Genomic DNA, 16,691 nt, shown 5'->3' with positions numbered 1-16,691 from the left:
CACCAACAAGACATACCAAATCCCCCAAGAAACATGGACAAACTTCACAAAATCGACATGTGAGGTCGAACTGACACAAATTCGGCAGAAAAACATGCAAAGTAGATAAGGTATTGGCAACAACGTCAATCAATGGTTTTACAGGGACAACCTATTATAGGGCATGCAAAACATTCTTAGGAATACATGGCGTGGTATCAAAGTAATACTATTATTTATTTAAATATGCAACTGCCAATGAATTTTGAAACTAGTCAATCGTCAAGGGCAACAAACATCGTGCAACCAGAATGTAATCCTGCAAACACACCAATTCCCCACATGACAAATTATGTTCCACCCACATACACACCAATCCCCCCCATGACAAATTACGATTCTCTTAGTGCTTCAAACATGGACTACACTCCACCGATTGTCCAACCAGATGATTTCTTGAGCAATGTTTTTGGAACTGATTTTGTGGAACTGATTTTGGCACGCCAGCATCAGCTCGTGAATACATGCATAGCCTACAAAACAAAGTGGAACCAAGTTTCAACTTTATGTTTAGCAAGGATGTATAAGACAATAATCCATCACTGCCTGACATACCAGATGAACACCCACGTTGAAATCCAGGACGTAACAAGAGATGCCCTCCATGTGGAACAGGACACCATTATCGGGATTAAGTAGTAAAATTTGTTGTATGATGAAAATATCATTATGCAATTAAATTATGTTGAACTTTTCGACTTACATTATCTTCATGCTCCTCTAATTTTACAATTTACTTGAGTACCCTTATGACAAACGAAAATGACAACTGAATAGCATCGTACAAACACATCAAACAAACACCAAATACATAATAAAAACTAACAAGTAATTAAAAGCAATACAACAACATATGTTAAATGGTTTATTCTAATTTCATGGAACTATTCAAATTCTGCTCCATCTCCGTCCAAATTAGGTCATTAACGTGAGACAATGGTCGTGAAGTATGAACTTCAACTCTAAGTTTCATACATATTACACTTCACATGTTTGCGAATGTATTAAACATGCACCAAACATCTTCTTCATTAGTAATTGGACATGCCGTATACTCAACATGTCCATTAATTTCCTGTATAGGACAACGATACCAAATTGAAGTAATTGTGGAAGAAACATCAACATATGTAATTGATGATTGTATTACACTGGTTATGTCGGCCAACGTCATCGTTGGATACAACAACATCGATCTTGTGTTGTCACTGGTGAAAATTGTGTTTCCAGTTGAATTGTGGGTGATCTCACCATTGACATAAACACACAAATTGGGGCTGAACTCATTTTTCATGCACTATTCTTTTTTGGGTCACTTAGCACTTTGATGTAACTGTGCAAACATTAGGGTGATATAATGCAGTTAAATACAGAGGTATGCATGCTTTGGAAGCTAGAGACATGACAATAAGCTAGTCGTGCAAAGGGGTTTTGGAATCTCGAGCCGTTACAGTAAGGCTGCCGTTTTAATGACAATTGTAATCACGAGCCATGATTTTGACCCTTGCAACTATGCTTAAGTGTCCATCTTCAGCATTTTTTTTAAATTATGTCCAACACATTAATGATATCCATGACACATTTTTTCTGTAGTTTGAACATCAAAGAATCCAAAAAAAAAAATATCGTGTACCAGTTCCCTGGACAACCACCTCAAAATAGGAGCACAAAATAAAAAAAAACTATGATTTTGACACTTGCAACTATACTTCAGTGCTCATTTACCAGTTCATCTAAATGCACAATAACTAGTGACTCACCCAACTATAAGCAAATTCTATAAATACCTGTCATACCCTAATTTCGTCTGGGGATGATCGTTGACCACTATTTGGATTTTTGTCGGCCGAATTGAGTTGCTTAACACTAATTGTCGCGCAATCCATAGGGTTTTGTGACATTTTGGAAGGAAATGTGCAAAATGTTCAAAAGAGGGGCAAAATGGTTACTTTGGGGACCTTTTCCAGCCCCTGGGCCCACTAGAAAACTTAAAGATGAAGCAATCAGCTCGCCTGGGTGAGCAAGTTGCTTCTGGAGGAAGCAAGCAACTCACCTGGGCAAGTTGTTGTTCAATTTCCTCCCCTCATTTTCCTATAAATAGGCGTGAGGGGTTGAAGGGAAGTGGTTCAGCATCATTTGTAAGAAGTTTTCACTGAAATTAGTGAGAAAAAGGAGAAAGAAGAAGAAAAATAAGGTCGAGGCGCTTCCATAATGCTTCCGTAACATTTCTGTGATTGTTCATCATTCTTCGACTGGTTAGTTTTCTATTTTGAAGCTTTGAATTCATTCTATGCACCCTTAGGGGTCCATTCTTGCTTTGTATGTCTTCATCTTCATTCTTCTACCATCGATGATCTTTTTCTCCGTTTTAAGCGAGTTTCAACCGATCGTTTAAGCCATAATCTCACTTAATCAATGTTAAAATGAATTTCAACTGATCGTTTGTGTTGCAATCACATTTAATCACCTTTAAAATGAATTTCAACCGATTATTTGTGTTGTAATCTTGTTTAACCACCTTTAAACTAAAATTCAACCAATCATTTATGTTGTAACCTCGGTTAATCATCAAAAAGATAAGTTTCAAATTGTCATTTACTTTGAAAGTTTCAATCGGTCATTCACTTTGAAAGTTCTCTTTTCAACTCACAAATCAAGCTTTTGTACACAAGAAAATCGCTTGAATCCGTTCAAAGGTCCAACGTCTTGCAGTCCTTTTTTTTTTACTTTTATCGGTTAAAACAAACCATTTAAAAGTCTAAAATCAACACTCCGTATAACTTTTCTTGCTTTTTAAAGAACTACGTAGGTCTGAGTTCCTCATCGCAATTGAGGATACGTAGGAGCAAGAGTCCTGCTCTTGTCGACCCCAAAAAGATAAAAAAACATAAAAAGGGAAATAAAATAAAATTTGAAGTCATGATTTTGCACATTTGATTAAATGCTTCTGTTCCTTGTGACGGACGCGTGGGGTGTTAATACCTTCCTCATGCGTAAATAACTCCTGAACCTTTTATTTCTTAAGATTCGTAGACTCGCTTTTTGGTTTTTCTAACATTTTTCTCAAATAAACGTTGGTGGTGACTCTGTGCGTTTTCTTTCCTTGGAAGACGCACCCGTGAGTCTCGCGTTGTAACACCCTGATATATATCTATATATTATTAGTAATTATGTTTGATGTTTGATTATATTTGTTGCATTATTATTATCCGTAATTATTTTCAAGGAGGTTAATTTAGTTAATAAAGGGGTGTGGGTAGATAAGGATCTAGCTTCTCAAAGAAGCCTCTTGAGAAAACTTCTCAAAGAAACCACGAGGAAGCTTCTTGAGGAAGTCTCTTTAATGAAGCTTCTTGAGGAAGCTACATGAGCTGCCTCGGTAAAAATGCTGCCTAGCCTTCGTTAACCGTTGGATCTTCTCGAAATTTGGTCTACAACTTCACAAGACAATTTTCCATGATCTGACCGTTGGGATCTTCGAGAAGATGTCTGGAGTGTGCGCGACATTTCCGTGTCCGAGACCATTTCTCACTTGAGCGTTTTCAGCCTTTGCTTTCGTGTAGCTTAGGAAAAATACCATTTCTTCTTCTTTCTTTCTTCCAAAGCCATTTCTAACGTCCCAAGAACTTTCTCCCTCACCCATAGCCACTATTAGCCACCACAAACTACCGTTGTTCTCCGTTGCAACCCCACACTGAGAGGAACCCTTCGACCGAAGCGGAATCTTCCAACTTGGCTCGCGGTTTCGGTAGAAAACGAAACCCTAGTCTGACCTTTCATTTTCCTTCGAGATAACCATGGTTCTATGCTTGTTTCTTGTTAGTTTCAGCTTGTCTTTGCATCTTTTCTGACTTTGGAACCGTCATTGCATGTCTTATGCTTCCTTTGAAAAACCCTAGAGAAAGAGACTTTGTAAACGTTATCCTTTCATGAAATGCATGTTATTTTCGTAACCTACACTAAACCCCGGTCACATTGGCGTGGTCGAAATTTCCAAATGATGTTCCTTTGTAAAACCCGAAATGCTCTCGGCTCTTTCTTGTAGTGATGTGGGTGTTTGACCCAGAGCACTATTATTAGCTTTCTTTTTTGAAATTCATATTAAGTCTCCTTCGTTTTGGTATGGTAAAGGATTGTCTGGAACCAACGAGTGGAAAAGAAAAAGACATCTCCAAGTGACGTGACGAGGAAACTGCGGGTAGCTCACAATAGGTGGTGAGGGGAGTTTATTATAAATTTTACCATTTTAACACCATAGCTAGGGTCAGGAAACCTGGCTATGAGGATATCTGCCTGTTCCTGTTGCATGCTGATTTTTCTTCAAAGAAAATTACGTTTTAACTAATGGGATGCAATAAAATTGTTATTGATATGCATGCTGGTTTTTTTCATGAGAACCTATGTTTTTTACGGATGGGATGCGATATATATATATATATATATATATATATATATATATATATGCGAAATGCGATTTGTTGTTGATGTCGCTATTAAGGATTTTAATTGATATGTGATGATAATGATAATTATGATGATATTGATTTGAGATGATGTTGTTAATAAAGACCATGTCAACATGAATTGTTATTATTGATGAATATGTGAATATGAAATGAGGTTGCTGTTGTTGTTGATAACGTCATTGAGATGAGATGATATTTATGTTGTGAATGACATGGAAATGGAATGTTGATTGATGTTGGAAATGCATTGGCATGTGCATGTTGTGTATGTTCGTGGGGGGCATTGTGCACTGACCTTCCAGGGTCTTTGGCACTAGCTTTTGGCCACGTTCATACGTTGGATGTTGTGTATGTTCGTGGGGGGGCACTGTGCACTGACCTTCCAAGGTCTTTGGCACTAGCTTTTGACCACGATCATACGTCGTATGGAGTGTATGTCATGGGGGGTAGAGTGCACTGACCTTGTCGGATGGCCCAGACGTGGGTAACTAGCGTGGTTAGAGAATCTAAGCATTTCTGAGGGGATGCTTAGGCGGTTTAATTGGTCCATGGTCTTTGGCACTTACTTTTGGTCGTGATCATAGCTCATACGACACAGGAAATAGAGTAATTGTGACCAAGTGTACTTTGTACTAGGGGGTTGTCACCTAGTAGGGAACACCTTTGGGCTCCCAGGCTGATCACCTATGGGAGGGGGGCTGTTACGTGCACAACCGGATGGTCTCGACAAACTCAGCACAGTTCCCTAAGTGAGAGTGTCGTGTGGACACACTTCGGCTATTTCCTAAGATTTGGTTGTTGTTGGTACGTACCACATTGCATCTGAGTGTTGAGTCAGGTGCATGCATCATTTTGTGCAGTCTTGATTGGGTCCATGGATGGATGATGAGAAATTGTTGGATGTGGATGATGAATATTTGTTGGATATGAGTGTTGAATAATGATTGGTGTGTATGCTCATCATGTTTGCCTATGTTCCTTGCTAATTGTGGTTATTTGGAATTGGTATTGGTTCTTTCTATAATGAACTCACCCTTGCAATTTTGTATCGTGTGGTTGATACCTGTGATGATCACGAACCTTGTTCGTGGGAGCAGAATGACAGTGGTAGGGTACAGAGAGTAAGATTCTGGTGAGGAGCCATCGAGCCAACGTGATGGCGTTGGCGTTATTTTGGGAGAGAGTTGTATTTTGTAATCAACTCCTCCGTAGTTGGTTTTTAAGTTTTATTTTGTTGAGTTAAAGATGTAAAACTGGGATTTTAATTATATCTATGAACAGATTTAATTTTCGTTGTGTATGACATGTACCGAATTATTGTTTCTATGTAATTATGCATATTCACTTAAGTAATAGCGTGTTGTTGGATGAATTTATGTTGTGACAAAATCACTTCTATTTTCATAAGCAAAAATTAAGGGAGTTCTTTTTATAAAAATTGAAATTATCGAATATTAGAGTGTGGATACCGTAGCGACGAGGCGGGTCGTTACACGCGTCGCCCTCCCGCCGAAGGGTAGGTTGCGACAATACCACTATAGCTAAAGACATTCGTAGAACTTTCAAATATTCATCTCAACCCCTACCACAATGTGACACCCAATTACATATATTTGTGTTCACTACAACGGCCAAATCTACAACACTAATGATGGCACCACCTTCGTTAGTAACAACACAAAAACTTTCATGGTCAACAAAGTCATAACCTTTACACAATTGCTTGAAATTGTTCACCAAAAACTAAACAATGAACCACAACAACATATCCAACATCTCCACTTTCGATGCCCCATATTTGAGTCAAGACAATGTTATATGTACACATCTTTTATTCTGCGAGATGATGCTGATGTTCAACAAATGTTCAACATTTTTTACAACAACTTACCACTACCATTTGTGGAGCTATTTGCCATAATCTGTGACAACAATAACCCACCAAGCAACCAACATGACTCAACCTCCAATCTTGAGGACCTATCAAATGAATACGAGACTTGTTGGGTAAAAAATCATGGTAGTGATACTGACTCCTCTTCCAGGCCCGAAGGAAATAACATGTCTCCATCCCACGAAACAATATTCAAACGAGATTGGTAATCTCGGGATGATTCATGTCGTAGTTGTTTATGCTATGAGGTTTTCATGTAGTGCCTTATGTCTGTGTTCAGTGATAACTTTGCGTAATGAAATAAATTGTTTGTTTAAATTTAGGTTAACAATTTCCAGTTTACCCACTTCTACTACAGTAGGTGGCATGGTAACATAACTATCGAAAATTATAATGGATGTTTGTTGCATCAATTACCATGGAAAAATCACAATCCAAATTGACAACACTCTGCAATTTGCACACGTCTCTAAAAAATTAAATGTCTCACCACCAAAACTAACATGAAATGGACAACTCATATTATCTTTGTTCACTCTGAAAATTATAATGGACGTCTGCTGCATTAGTTATCATGGAAAAAATCACAATCCAAATTGACAACACTCTGCAATTTGCACACGTCTCTAAAAAAAATGTCTCACCAGCAAAACTGACATGAAATGGATAACTCAGAATCTCTTTTTTCACTCTGAAATTTATAATGGACGTCTACTGCATCAATTACCAGGGAAAAATTAACATTGGATTCCAAAGAATCCTTTAGCAGGAACACAATTCTAACCTTATGAGATTCTAATACACATCAACGGGGCAAAATGCTCATACAACTATAAATAACACCAAACCTCCTCAATACAATCGCACAATTTCACACAACATACCTTCACAAACCAAATTCAATCTTAAAACTATGGCATTCTTGGGAGAAACAAGCAGTCAGACCATTGCTAACTCGAGATTAGCCTTCATTTTTCCAAATGGACCAATCACTCATAACCAAACTGGTGTTTATTTTCAAAGTCTCACTCCAACACCAATGTGAGTTCCTAATGACTGTTCTTTTGAGACACTCAAGAGTAGAATGCACAACACCCTTCAGTTAACCAATGATCAATTAGTGAATGAAATCTACTACAGACAGTCATTCATAGATGCAGGTCAGAAATATTTTTTTCAATCTCTACAATTGAAAAATGGTGATGATGTTTACACAATGTTAATGTGCAATGAGAAATACTCTTGTGTTGGCCCTATAGAATTATTATGTACCATCAATAGAACACCGGATGGTATACTCAACCTGCTTCAATCCACTATCACTCCTACTCATTATGCAATTATGTATTACAATAGGAAGTGGAACATACCACGCCAAGGTGGGTTTTTGGGTTACTCCTTCACTGGAACAAATCCAATAAGATTTGACATTCCTTTGGGATGTAGCATGGACAAACTCAAGGATTTAATCAAGCGAGTTGCACCTATGGGGGTTCCCCCTTATGGAATTCATGAATCATAGGTGGTCAAACGATTGTTCTTTCGACAACCAAGTCATGCTAAGTATTCAGAAAATTTAATCGAATATGAAATAACGGAATTGAAGAACAACGAAGACGTGCTAAAGGTGTTAGTACAATCCAACTATTGGAAATGATTTTGCCCAATAGAAATTTTAGTTATTTTTAACAAACCAATAACCAAAATGGAAAAAGACGTGTCTCCCACACAACATCTATCAGATCATTATTAGTTTCATCATATTTGTGTTGCAATTGTATTTTTTAGTATGTTTCGTTATTCTCATTTATCATCTCAGTTACCGCACTTTTCAATTTTATGTTTATTATATAAGAAAAATGTATCAATTATTTATTCACTGTGTTTTTAAATTCGTTTTAATACTACTAACTATTTTTCTCATTTTTTTAATTAACGTACATAACAAAACAAAACCATAAAAAACACATAAATTTAGCTAAAAAATACATACATCATATTAAAAAAATTATACTATAATTTTCTCCAATTTTATCATTTTCCTTTATCTATATATATTTCATTTCTAAAAGAACAAAAAAAATTGAAAAAACATGGGACCCGAATTCTCAATACAGATTTTGAAATTTTTTTAAAAAAAAATAGTGTAAATTCGAGTTTTTCAAACCGAATTTACACCGTAAATAGTAAAATTGTATATTGGGATAAATAATGTAAAAGATTGTATATTTTGGGGATCTTTTATGTATATTTTGGAAAAAAAATCTGTTTGTTTAAGATCTTCTGACAAAGATAATGGTCCTTGGTTGCATTAAATGTAGCATACAATATGTTTCACCAACTAGTCATATTGATGTGATAAAAACATATAACTTATCTCCACTTTCTCGTATATCTCTTGTTGAAGTCACCATATTTCCTTTTGCATAGACACATACAATGTCTTTCTCCTTCTACTTGATTTGCATGCCTTTTGCGGGATTAGGTTAACACTTTTTTTGTTGACCTTTTCTTTGAAACTCCTAAAGCATATTCCGAGAATGATAGGTGTGTTCTTCAAGATCCCAGTTTTAAAAAATCCTTTTGCTTAAAATATTCGTATAAAAATAAAATAAAGTCAAACACAAAAATGTATAATATTATGTGTTATTGGTGATCTTTTTTAATTAAAATTAAAATTTTACTTAGATAGTCAACCTCAACTTTTATTAATATTTTTTAATTGTAAAGGTTACTAAAATAAAATTCAATTTAATAAAGAATAATGCCTTAATTTTTTCATAAAACCAAATATGATAAAAACTTGACGAGTAGAATACCAATTATGTCCAACATAGCTAGTAAATACTAAATAGCTAAGCTTCTTAAACATTTTCCAGGGAGTTTATTATTTGTATTGCAAACTTTTTGTTGAAAGAGACAATTTATTTTGATAATTTTTTAGGCCAAAAAAAAATTAGTCTCCGACTGTTAATTGGATATATCCTTATTAAAAAAATTATATTTCGGCTGTTGGAGTAGCAGCTATAGTACAATTCAATTATTGAGTCTCACTATTGGTTATTCCATTTCTCTATTTTTCTTCTCTAATTGTAACAAACTTTTTCTTTTTTAATTTTCAAGAACATCTCCAAGTGTCACTTCATTATGTCCTGACCAAAATAAATTGCATAAATCGGCAAGATTTATAGCTTCACCGATTTCAATGAAATTTAAAAAATGCAACAGATATAAATAGATAAAGTAGAATTCTTTGAATTAAAAAAATGCAACCGGATATAAAGTCAAATGAGTATGGGTTTCAATCGCTTCTCCTTTGTAAATAACCATTTACATATCCTTAATCTATAATCCTTTACAATGTAGTGCTAGTGCAGATTGTCAGGCGAGACCATTGCATTTACAGTACTTGCATCAAAGTAGAGGGAAAATGTGGACCACATATACAAAAAATACATCTTCAAAAAAATATGCTTTAATAGCATATATCCAAGCTAGTCACCAATATGCTTTAATAGCATAAGTCACCAAATTGGCCATTACATTATACTATACGCCGTTTTCCCCCCTTACACATACGATGGCCCATCAAAACATAAACAACCAGATCTCATCAATTTCTTGCCATTTCAAGGACCCTCTTCAGCAACTTTGTAGCCGAAGGCCGCTTAACCGGATCGGGGTCCATCATGACCTAAATGAATTCACCAAAAACTCGAATAAATCATCAAACCAAATCGAGCCTCACAAACAGTGCTAGCAACAGCAACATTATTTTCAACGCATTCATTATTGATTAGAAATAGAATGTCTTGCTATCCTGTGCCTCAAGAATCAATAAAACATTTTGAGTGCAATTTAAAGAAGTACCGTGAGTAAGTTTTGAAATTGCACTGAAACTCCTGGCAAGAATGGCACCTTTCCCTCTTTAGGATTAAAGAACTGAATTCCTGATTCTGGTTCTGGCAAACACGAGCTGCTAATTAGCTCAAACATAGAAGCTCCCAGGGAGAAGATATCAACCTTGTCAAGGTGATCATAATTCTCATTAAGGATTTCCTGAGGCATATAATGTGCATCACCCTCCTCAATTGGAAGGCTATTATCAAGTAGAGTTGCACATCCAAAATCACCAAGCTTATAAACACCATTTTTCACATAAATATTTTCAGGCTTAACATCAAGATGAGCTATTCCCTTCTTATGGATAAATTGCAATGCACTGGCAACCTGCCCAAAATTTATACCGCAAATGAAAACATGAACACTGAACAGAAACAACAGATTAGGGACAAATTTAAGTAGGAATTTTAAAGGATAATGAAACCAGTACAGATACATAGTATGAGACTTCCATTATGTGTAAACAATATGTTTGGTGCTATTACTATATGATGTTAGTCTGAAATGACTCCTAGATGCCGGGGTAATGAAGTATATACAAGATAAAAAATGGTCATTATTCATGAAATGAAGCTCACCTGATACAAAGCTTCTATTTCATGTCCTGCAGTGACTAATGATGGACAATTTTTTATGGATAAGCTGTGATCACATAGCTCCATCTGAATATACAGTTGTTCATTTTCAAACCATGAAGAATAGTACCCCACAATGTTCTCATGGGAACCTAGAAAAACAAGAATGCCAATAAGACTAAAAGAAATTATATAAAAGCCATTATAGAATAAAACAAGAGACAAAAATGTAATATAGAAACCTATGGCAGCCAAAGCTTGAACTTCCATCAAGGCTTTTTCCCTATAATATTGTTAAAAGGCCAGTGTAAGTGGCTAAAGCAAACACGAGGGGAAATAACATCCATAGGTATGAAGATGCTACCTTTCTGTTTCCTTGCACAACTTCCTGGTGCTGTGTTTCACAGCATACAAGCAACCATCTATTCGCTTTATTACTTTGAAAACATTGCTGAAGTGACCTATACCAATTTGCTGATAACAAAGAAAAGTTGGTTGCACGTGAAAACCAAAATTTTGAACTGCAACCAGTCAACACAAATCCAAAAAAACTCATGGCATGGAAGTTTCAATTTCTTCTTCAAACATAATACCTCAATCTCATGAAAGTCATTGCGGTAGCGTGAAAGACAATCACCACCACCACCACCACCAACAAGTGCAGGGAAGAGGCCTGCATTGTTTTCAATTATATTTATATACAGTTAGAAAATTGCATCATGTGTCAGCGATAGAGAACTCCTTCAGGGTGTAATAAAATGTCTCAAATGTTTACAAGTCCAATAATAAACCCAACAAAGTCAAACATCTAACTATACCTGCAAATTTTGATCTTTGACTTTCAAAAGGGTCGATTTCCTTTTCTGAAAGGCATTTCAAAAAGGGGTTTCTAATACAAGGAGGAGGCATAACCCTGCAACGCAATGCAACTGCAGAACGAGACACATAGTTTCGAGCCTTTGGCTTATCAGTAATATACTCTCCAACAAAGTCATTTCCAAGTTCCACAATTGGCTGATTATCACCAGAGGAGGTAGAACTGAGAGTATCTCCTGAGATAGCATCATCTAGGACAACCATGAGGAAAGAATTTGATTAAAAATGCATAAATTGACATATAATTGAAAATTATTGAAGTTAATAATTATTTTGTGAGCCATACTTGGTAAAGTGTATCAAAATTAAACTCAAAACACAATTACTTTACAAGAGAATGCTTAAAATAAATTCGTTATTATTTCCTAAAAGAAATAATAACTCTCAACTCCCAAGCATACAACTTTACTGTTTAGATGACTAATAAGCATTTTACAAATATATTGCTAATTTAGATAGATATTCATGCGTTACTTAACAAAATAGTAGCAAACAACAACACTTGTGAAAGTACACTCCTCAGGTTTCCTAAGAAAGTGTTAAATATATTTAGCACATGAGTAGTTCAAATTTCCTAAATAAATAATCACTTTCAAGCATAAAAAACATATTTAGGTCACTGATAAGCATTAAAATATATTGCTAATTTCATGCATTACTTAACTTCACAAAATAGCAAACAACACTTGTTTTAGTAAACTCCTCAGGATAAAAATGGTAGAAATATGATTAAAACTCAAGTCTTTTTCTTTCTTTTTCATCACCTACAGACCCAACTCCTCAGGGATTTTCAGTAACTTTTTAAGGATATTCAATTAAAAAAAAGAAACTACTCAATGTAAACACCGGGGAAAAAAGGTAAAAATAAAAAGAAATAAACTCCTCAGGGTGGAACAGTTTCGGTAACTAGTCTAATTCTTACCCATTCGGCATCGCTTGCCTTTTGAAGTACTTGGCTTCTTCTCTGGTGACTTGGGGCAAGGGCCATCTTCCTCTTCCTGAAAAAGAAAATGAAAAAAAAAGATATAAAAATATGAACATAAATGTAAAAATGAAATATGTACGTTACCACTTACCAAGTCGACACTGTTGCTATCGAAGCCTTTCACAGGAAACTTGTTATCAGGGGTCAGGTAATCCGGTGTGCTGCGAAAAAGCCAACCAAAGTGAGTGAGTGAGTGAGAAAGGCACAAGCTTGGAGAGATGAAACGAAACGAAACGTGTAAACGGCGTTTACCAAAACAGGTCCTGGCTGAGAATGAAGTCGATATCGTCGTCCAGAGAAGAAGAAGAAATCACCAAGTCCAAGTCCTGCTTCTCGTTCTGCATTTTCCTATTCATCTCGTTCGCCCGCCGTTAGAGGAGTGCGTGTGTGAGACTGAGAGCACTGAGTGATCAAACAAAACGCATAAATAAATAAGAAAAGGGGTGGAGGGACGGAGGAGAGAAGAAATGTTTTTTGGGTTAAGGCGGGGGAAAGTGCTTTTGCTTTTCTTTGGAGAATTCGATCTTTGCCGTTCGTGTTGCTGACTTAAGACACGTTGTTTAATTTGAAGGCTTGGATTTTAGACTCTTCCTCGTGAACTGAACAGACTAATTTAGAATATAAAATATAATACAGTACGTGATTAGTCGGATGGGACGGATAGGAAAAGACCGCTACTGTCCTATTTCGATTTTCGGTAATAAAATCCAGACATAATATTTTTTTAAGTTAACGTTTTTTTTTTTATTTTTTATTTGTCTAAGTTTATTCTTTTAATTTTAATTTTTTTATGTTTATGTTTTTTATCTTTGATTCATGTAAAATATTTTTAAAAAAATTTTATAAGTTAATATTTTTTTAATTTTTATTTTTATAAAATTTTAATTTTTCATTTATAATTTTCATAAGTTTAGGTTTATAGGAATTAAAATTAAAATATATATATATAAGTTTACAAGGACTAAAAATAAATAAAATATCTTACAAGACTAAAATCGAAAGGGTGCAAACTTACATGAGTTAAAATTAGAAAAATAAGCTTACAGAGACCAAAAATGAAAAAACACTAACTCATAGGGATACATAATATATTTAAGTCTAAAATCAAAACTAAATCGCAAGAGGGCAAATAATCATTTTACTCTTTGAAATTCGAATTAACTAAATTTTTAGTCCCTTAACTTTTTTAAAATTTGAGCTTTAGTTCCTAAATAAAAGTTTGAATGTCTCTCAACTTTTTTCCGTTAAGATTTTTAGTCTTTAATGAAGTACATGAAACACATTAGAAGAGGGATTGAATAGGATGATGGATAAAACTTAGTCTTTCAAAAACTATTAAAAACTTTTCTCAAATAGATATCAATTGATGGAAAGTTTCATCCAAGGGGTTCAAAATCATGTTGTGCTAAAAAACAGTTCACAAAACTTGGATATAGTAGTGTAAAAGTGATTTGTAAAAAAGAACTAGTTATATAGAAACAATAAAGAAAACACATAGGTTTTCTACTAGTTCACCCCAACTCTTGGGCTACGTCTAATTCTCTTTCAAACCTTGAAGGGTTTCCACTAATCAATTCTTTGATTACAACTAGGTATTCTATATGTCATTTTTGGCTACAGCGAGTACTCTCTAGACTATTCTTAACATTACCCTTAATCTCCCCCTAAGATTAAGACTCAAGTATTCTTTGTCACTAATTCACTCCTGGCTTTCACAAACAATATATGTCTAAAAGAAAATGTATTCTAATGTATTCTAATCACTCAAAGAGTGTTTACACAATAAGCTCAAATCAATGAAACTCGTTAACTTAACAAAGCTAAGATTCACTCAATTTGCTCAAGTTTCTTTTGTCCAACTGACAGCATTTCAACACTTGTTCTTTTTGTCTCATAATATTCTCTTGTAATTCCACACTTAACATGAACATCTTCAAACTTTGTATAGACTTTAAAGCTTTGATCCTTTGAGAGATCCCAGCTAGCCATTGTAACATCCTAGAAATTTCTACCCGGAGTTTTCGGAAACGATGTATTTTGAATGATTATATATATATATATATATATATATATATATATATATATATATATATATATATATATATATATATATATATATATATATAAGTATTATTCAGTGTATATGCATATATATGTTCTTGGTAGAAATAGGAGTAGTGGGGGCAAGATACGCGGGTTAGGCTAATTAAGGAAGAGAAATCCATAACTGGGAGGTTATGGGTTAATTCTTAAGTAATTAGTCTAAAAATCATCGTTTTGCGTGCGACTTAGAATTTAACGAAACCAACCTCTGAACCACGCTCGGGGTTTTATTCTGAGCGTTTTGATATATATATTGCTTGCTTTCGAAAACTGGCCCCGACAGACGTAGAGAAACGTGAGGAACTGGAACCAGAGAAATGGCACGCAAACCGAGGCATGATTTTAGCGTTTCAAAGGTCAGATTTTCCCCACTTTTGTGGCTGAGTATGGGTCACAGTCAAAGGGGAAAGTGGGCCCTTTTTGCTCCACTCAAATGGAGACATGTGGCATAGCTTAAATAAAATAATGGAAAAAGGGAAAACCCTTTTTATTTAAGACCAAAAAGCTTTTCTCTCTCCTCACTCAGCAAAACAGAAAATTTCAGACAGCCCTCTCTCTCCCTCACGTTGCCATTCTCTTCTTCTTCATTCTCCATTGAAGCTCCACACAAAGCTTCAACCTTTGGCCATCATTTCTGCCCCAAATCGTGAAAGGAGAGCATTTTCGGGGTCGTGAAGTGCGTGGCTACGAGTGGGACTTCGAAATTTCAGGTTTGGGTGGACTTCTTTCTCTCTTAAATTTCGTGGGTATAGGGCTTTGGGAGATATGATGGGTAGTCTTGCTAGTTTTCTGCTTCATGATAGTTATATGTGAAGAAACTTGTTGAAAGCTTGTTGAAATTGCCATGTTTGGATGAGTTAGACATACCCATTCTGTTTTAGGGTTTTGTGATGATGTTTGTGATGCTTGTATGCTGAAAATTGCTCATGGAAAACTGTTAGAGATGAAAGGTAGAGTTAACCTAGGGTTGGAAAGTGAGAATGTGGTGTTATGAGTGGAAAAAGAGTGAGGCTTTGAGAGTTGGAAGGTTAAGTCTGAATTCTGTGGTAAATGGAGGTTAAAGTGAGTTAATCCTAGCTTGAAATGTCATTTAGGACTTATGAGAAAGCTTGGACTGTGCTAGAGAGAAAAATAAATGACCAAAGTGAACAAAGAGCCATTTCTAGGGCAAATTTGGGTGTTGAAGAGTCAAATTTTGATTCGGTGAGATTTTAGGTGTAAATCCAGTTTGAACAAGTCTAAATAGATGTTATGGACTGGTGTGAGGTGAGAGTTTGCTTCAAATTTACCTCATTCTAAATTTCACTTTTCAAACCTAGAAAACCCATTGAATGGAGGGGTGTTGGACACCTAGATTCTGTGTTGCTGTGCTTTAAAGCTTGACTTTGGTTTAGACATGATTGATCATGATTTGGGACTTGTAGGAATTGATTTGGGCAAGATTGGATGAGGGAAAGTGTGATTTTCGAAATCTGCACTTATGCAGAATTTTGCTGTCAAAATAGGTGCAGCAGGATTTTGGCTTGTGTAGAAAAATGCTTGTGTGTGGTTGGCTGTGGAAAGAGCAGTGCAGAATGAGTTCTGGATGTTTGCTAGTAGATCCCAACGGTCAAAATGTAGGCTTATGCACTATAGACTTCCAGTAAAATTTTGGAGTCGATCCAACGGTTAACGAATTGGATCGAAGGAATTGTTACTGGGGTCTTTAAGTGAGAAAAGATGTGATTTGGTTGGTGTTTTGGCAGAGTTTTCTGCCTTTGCTCTGTTTTGCTTGGCTGTGATAGCTTGTGCTGTTTGAATGTTGTTTTGCTTGGATGTTGTGGAAGCTTGGGAGGATTGATGGGGACCCG

At 35.6% G+C, this 16,691-nt stretch overlaps 1 protein-coding gene across 1 annotated transcript; it reads right to left on the bottom strand.

The window, feature by feature from the left end:
- Nucleotides 1–9,633: 9,633 nt before the first annotated feature.
- LOC100784055 (wee1-like protein kinase) lies at nt 9,634–13,550 on the bottom strand. Its single transcript, XM_006593821.4, has 10 exons — nt 12,991–13,550; nt 12,830–12,899; nt 12,676–12,751; nt 11,696–11,944; nt 11,471–11,550; nt 11,242–11,351; nt 11,120–11,160; nt 10,881–11,029; nt 10,270–10,629; nt 9,634–10,093 (listed from the first exon to the last, which is right to left on the bottom strand). Exons 1-10 carry the CDS (start codon nt 13,092–13,094, stop codon nt 10,013–10,015), a joined length of 1,320 nt encoding a protein of 439 aa, XP_006593884.1. The 5' UTR covers nt 13,095–13,550; the 3' UTR covers nt 9,634–10,012.
- Nucleotides 13,551–16,691: the final 3,141 nt, after the last annotated feature.

This window comes from Glycine max, chromosome 13, assembly GCF_000004515.6.
Source record: "Glycine max cultivar Williams 82 chromosome 13, Glycine_max_v4.0, whole genome shotgun sequence".
Taxonomy (NCBI): Eukaryota; Viridiplantae; Streptophyta; class Magnoliopsida; order Fabales; family Fabaceae; genus Glycine; species Glycine max.
The sequence above is the reverse complement of the archived record's forward strand: the minus strand, read 5'-3'. Positions and strand labels throughout refer to the sequence as shown.

Coding starts and splice junctions, on each gene's coding strand:
- LOC100784055 (XM_006593821.4), bottom strand. CDS start 13,094: ATGAATAGGAAAATGCAGAACGAGAAGCAGGACTTGGACTTGGTGATT. Junction 11,945..12,675: donor AGGCAAGCGATGCCGAATGG/GTAAGAATTAGA, acceptor TGGTTGTCCTAG/ATGATGCTATCTCAGGAGAT. Junction 11,352..11,470: donor ATGACTTTCATGAGATTGAG/GTATTATGTTTG, acceptor CTTTGTTATCAG/CAAATTGGTATAGGTCACTT.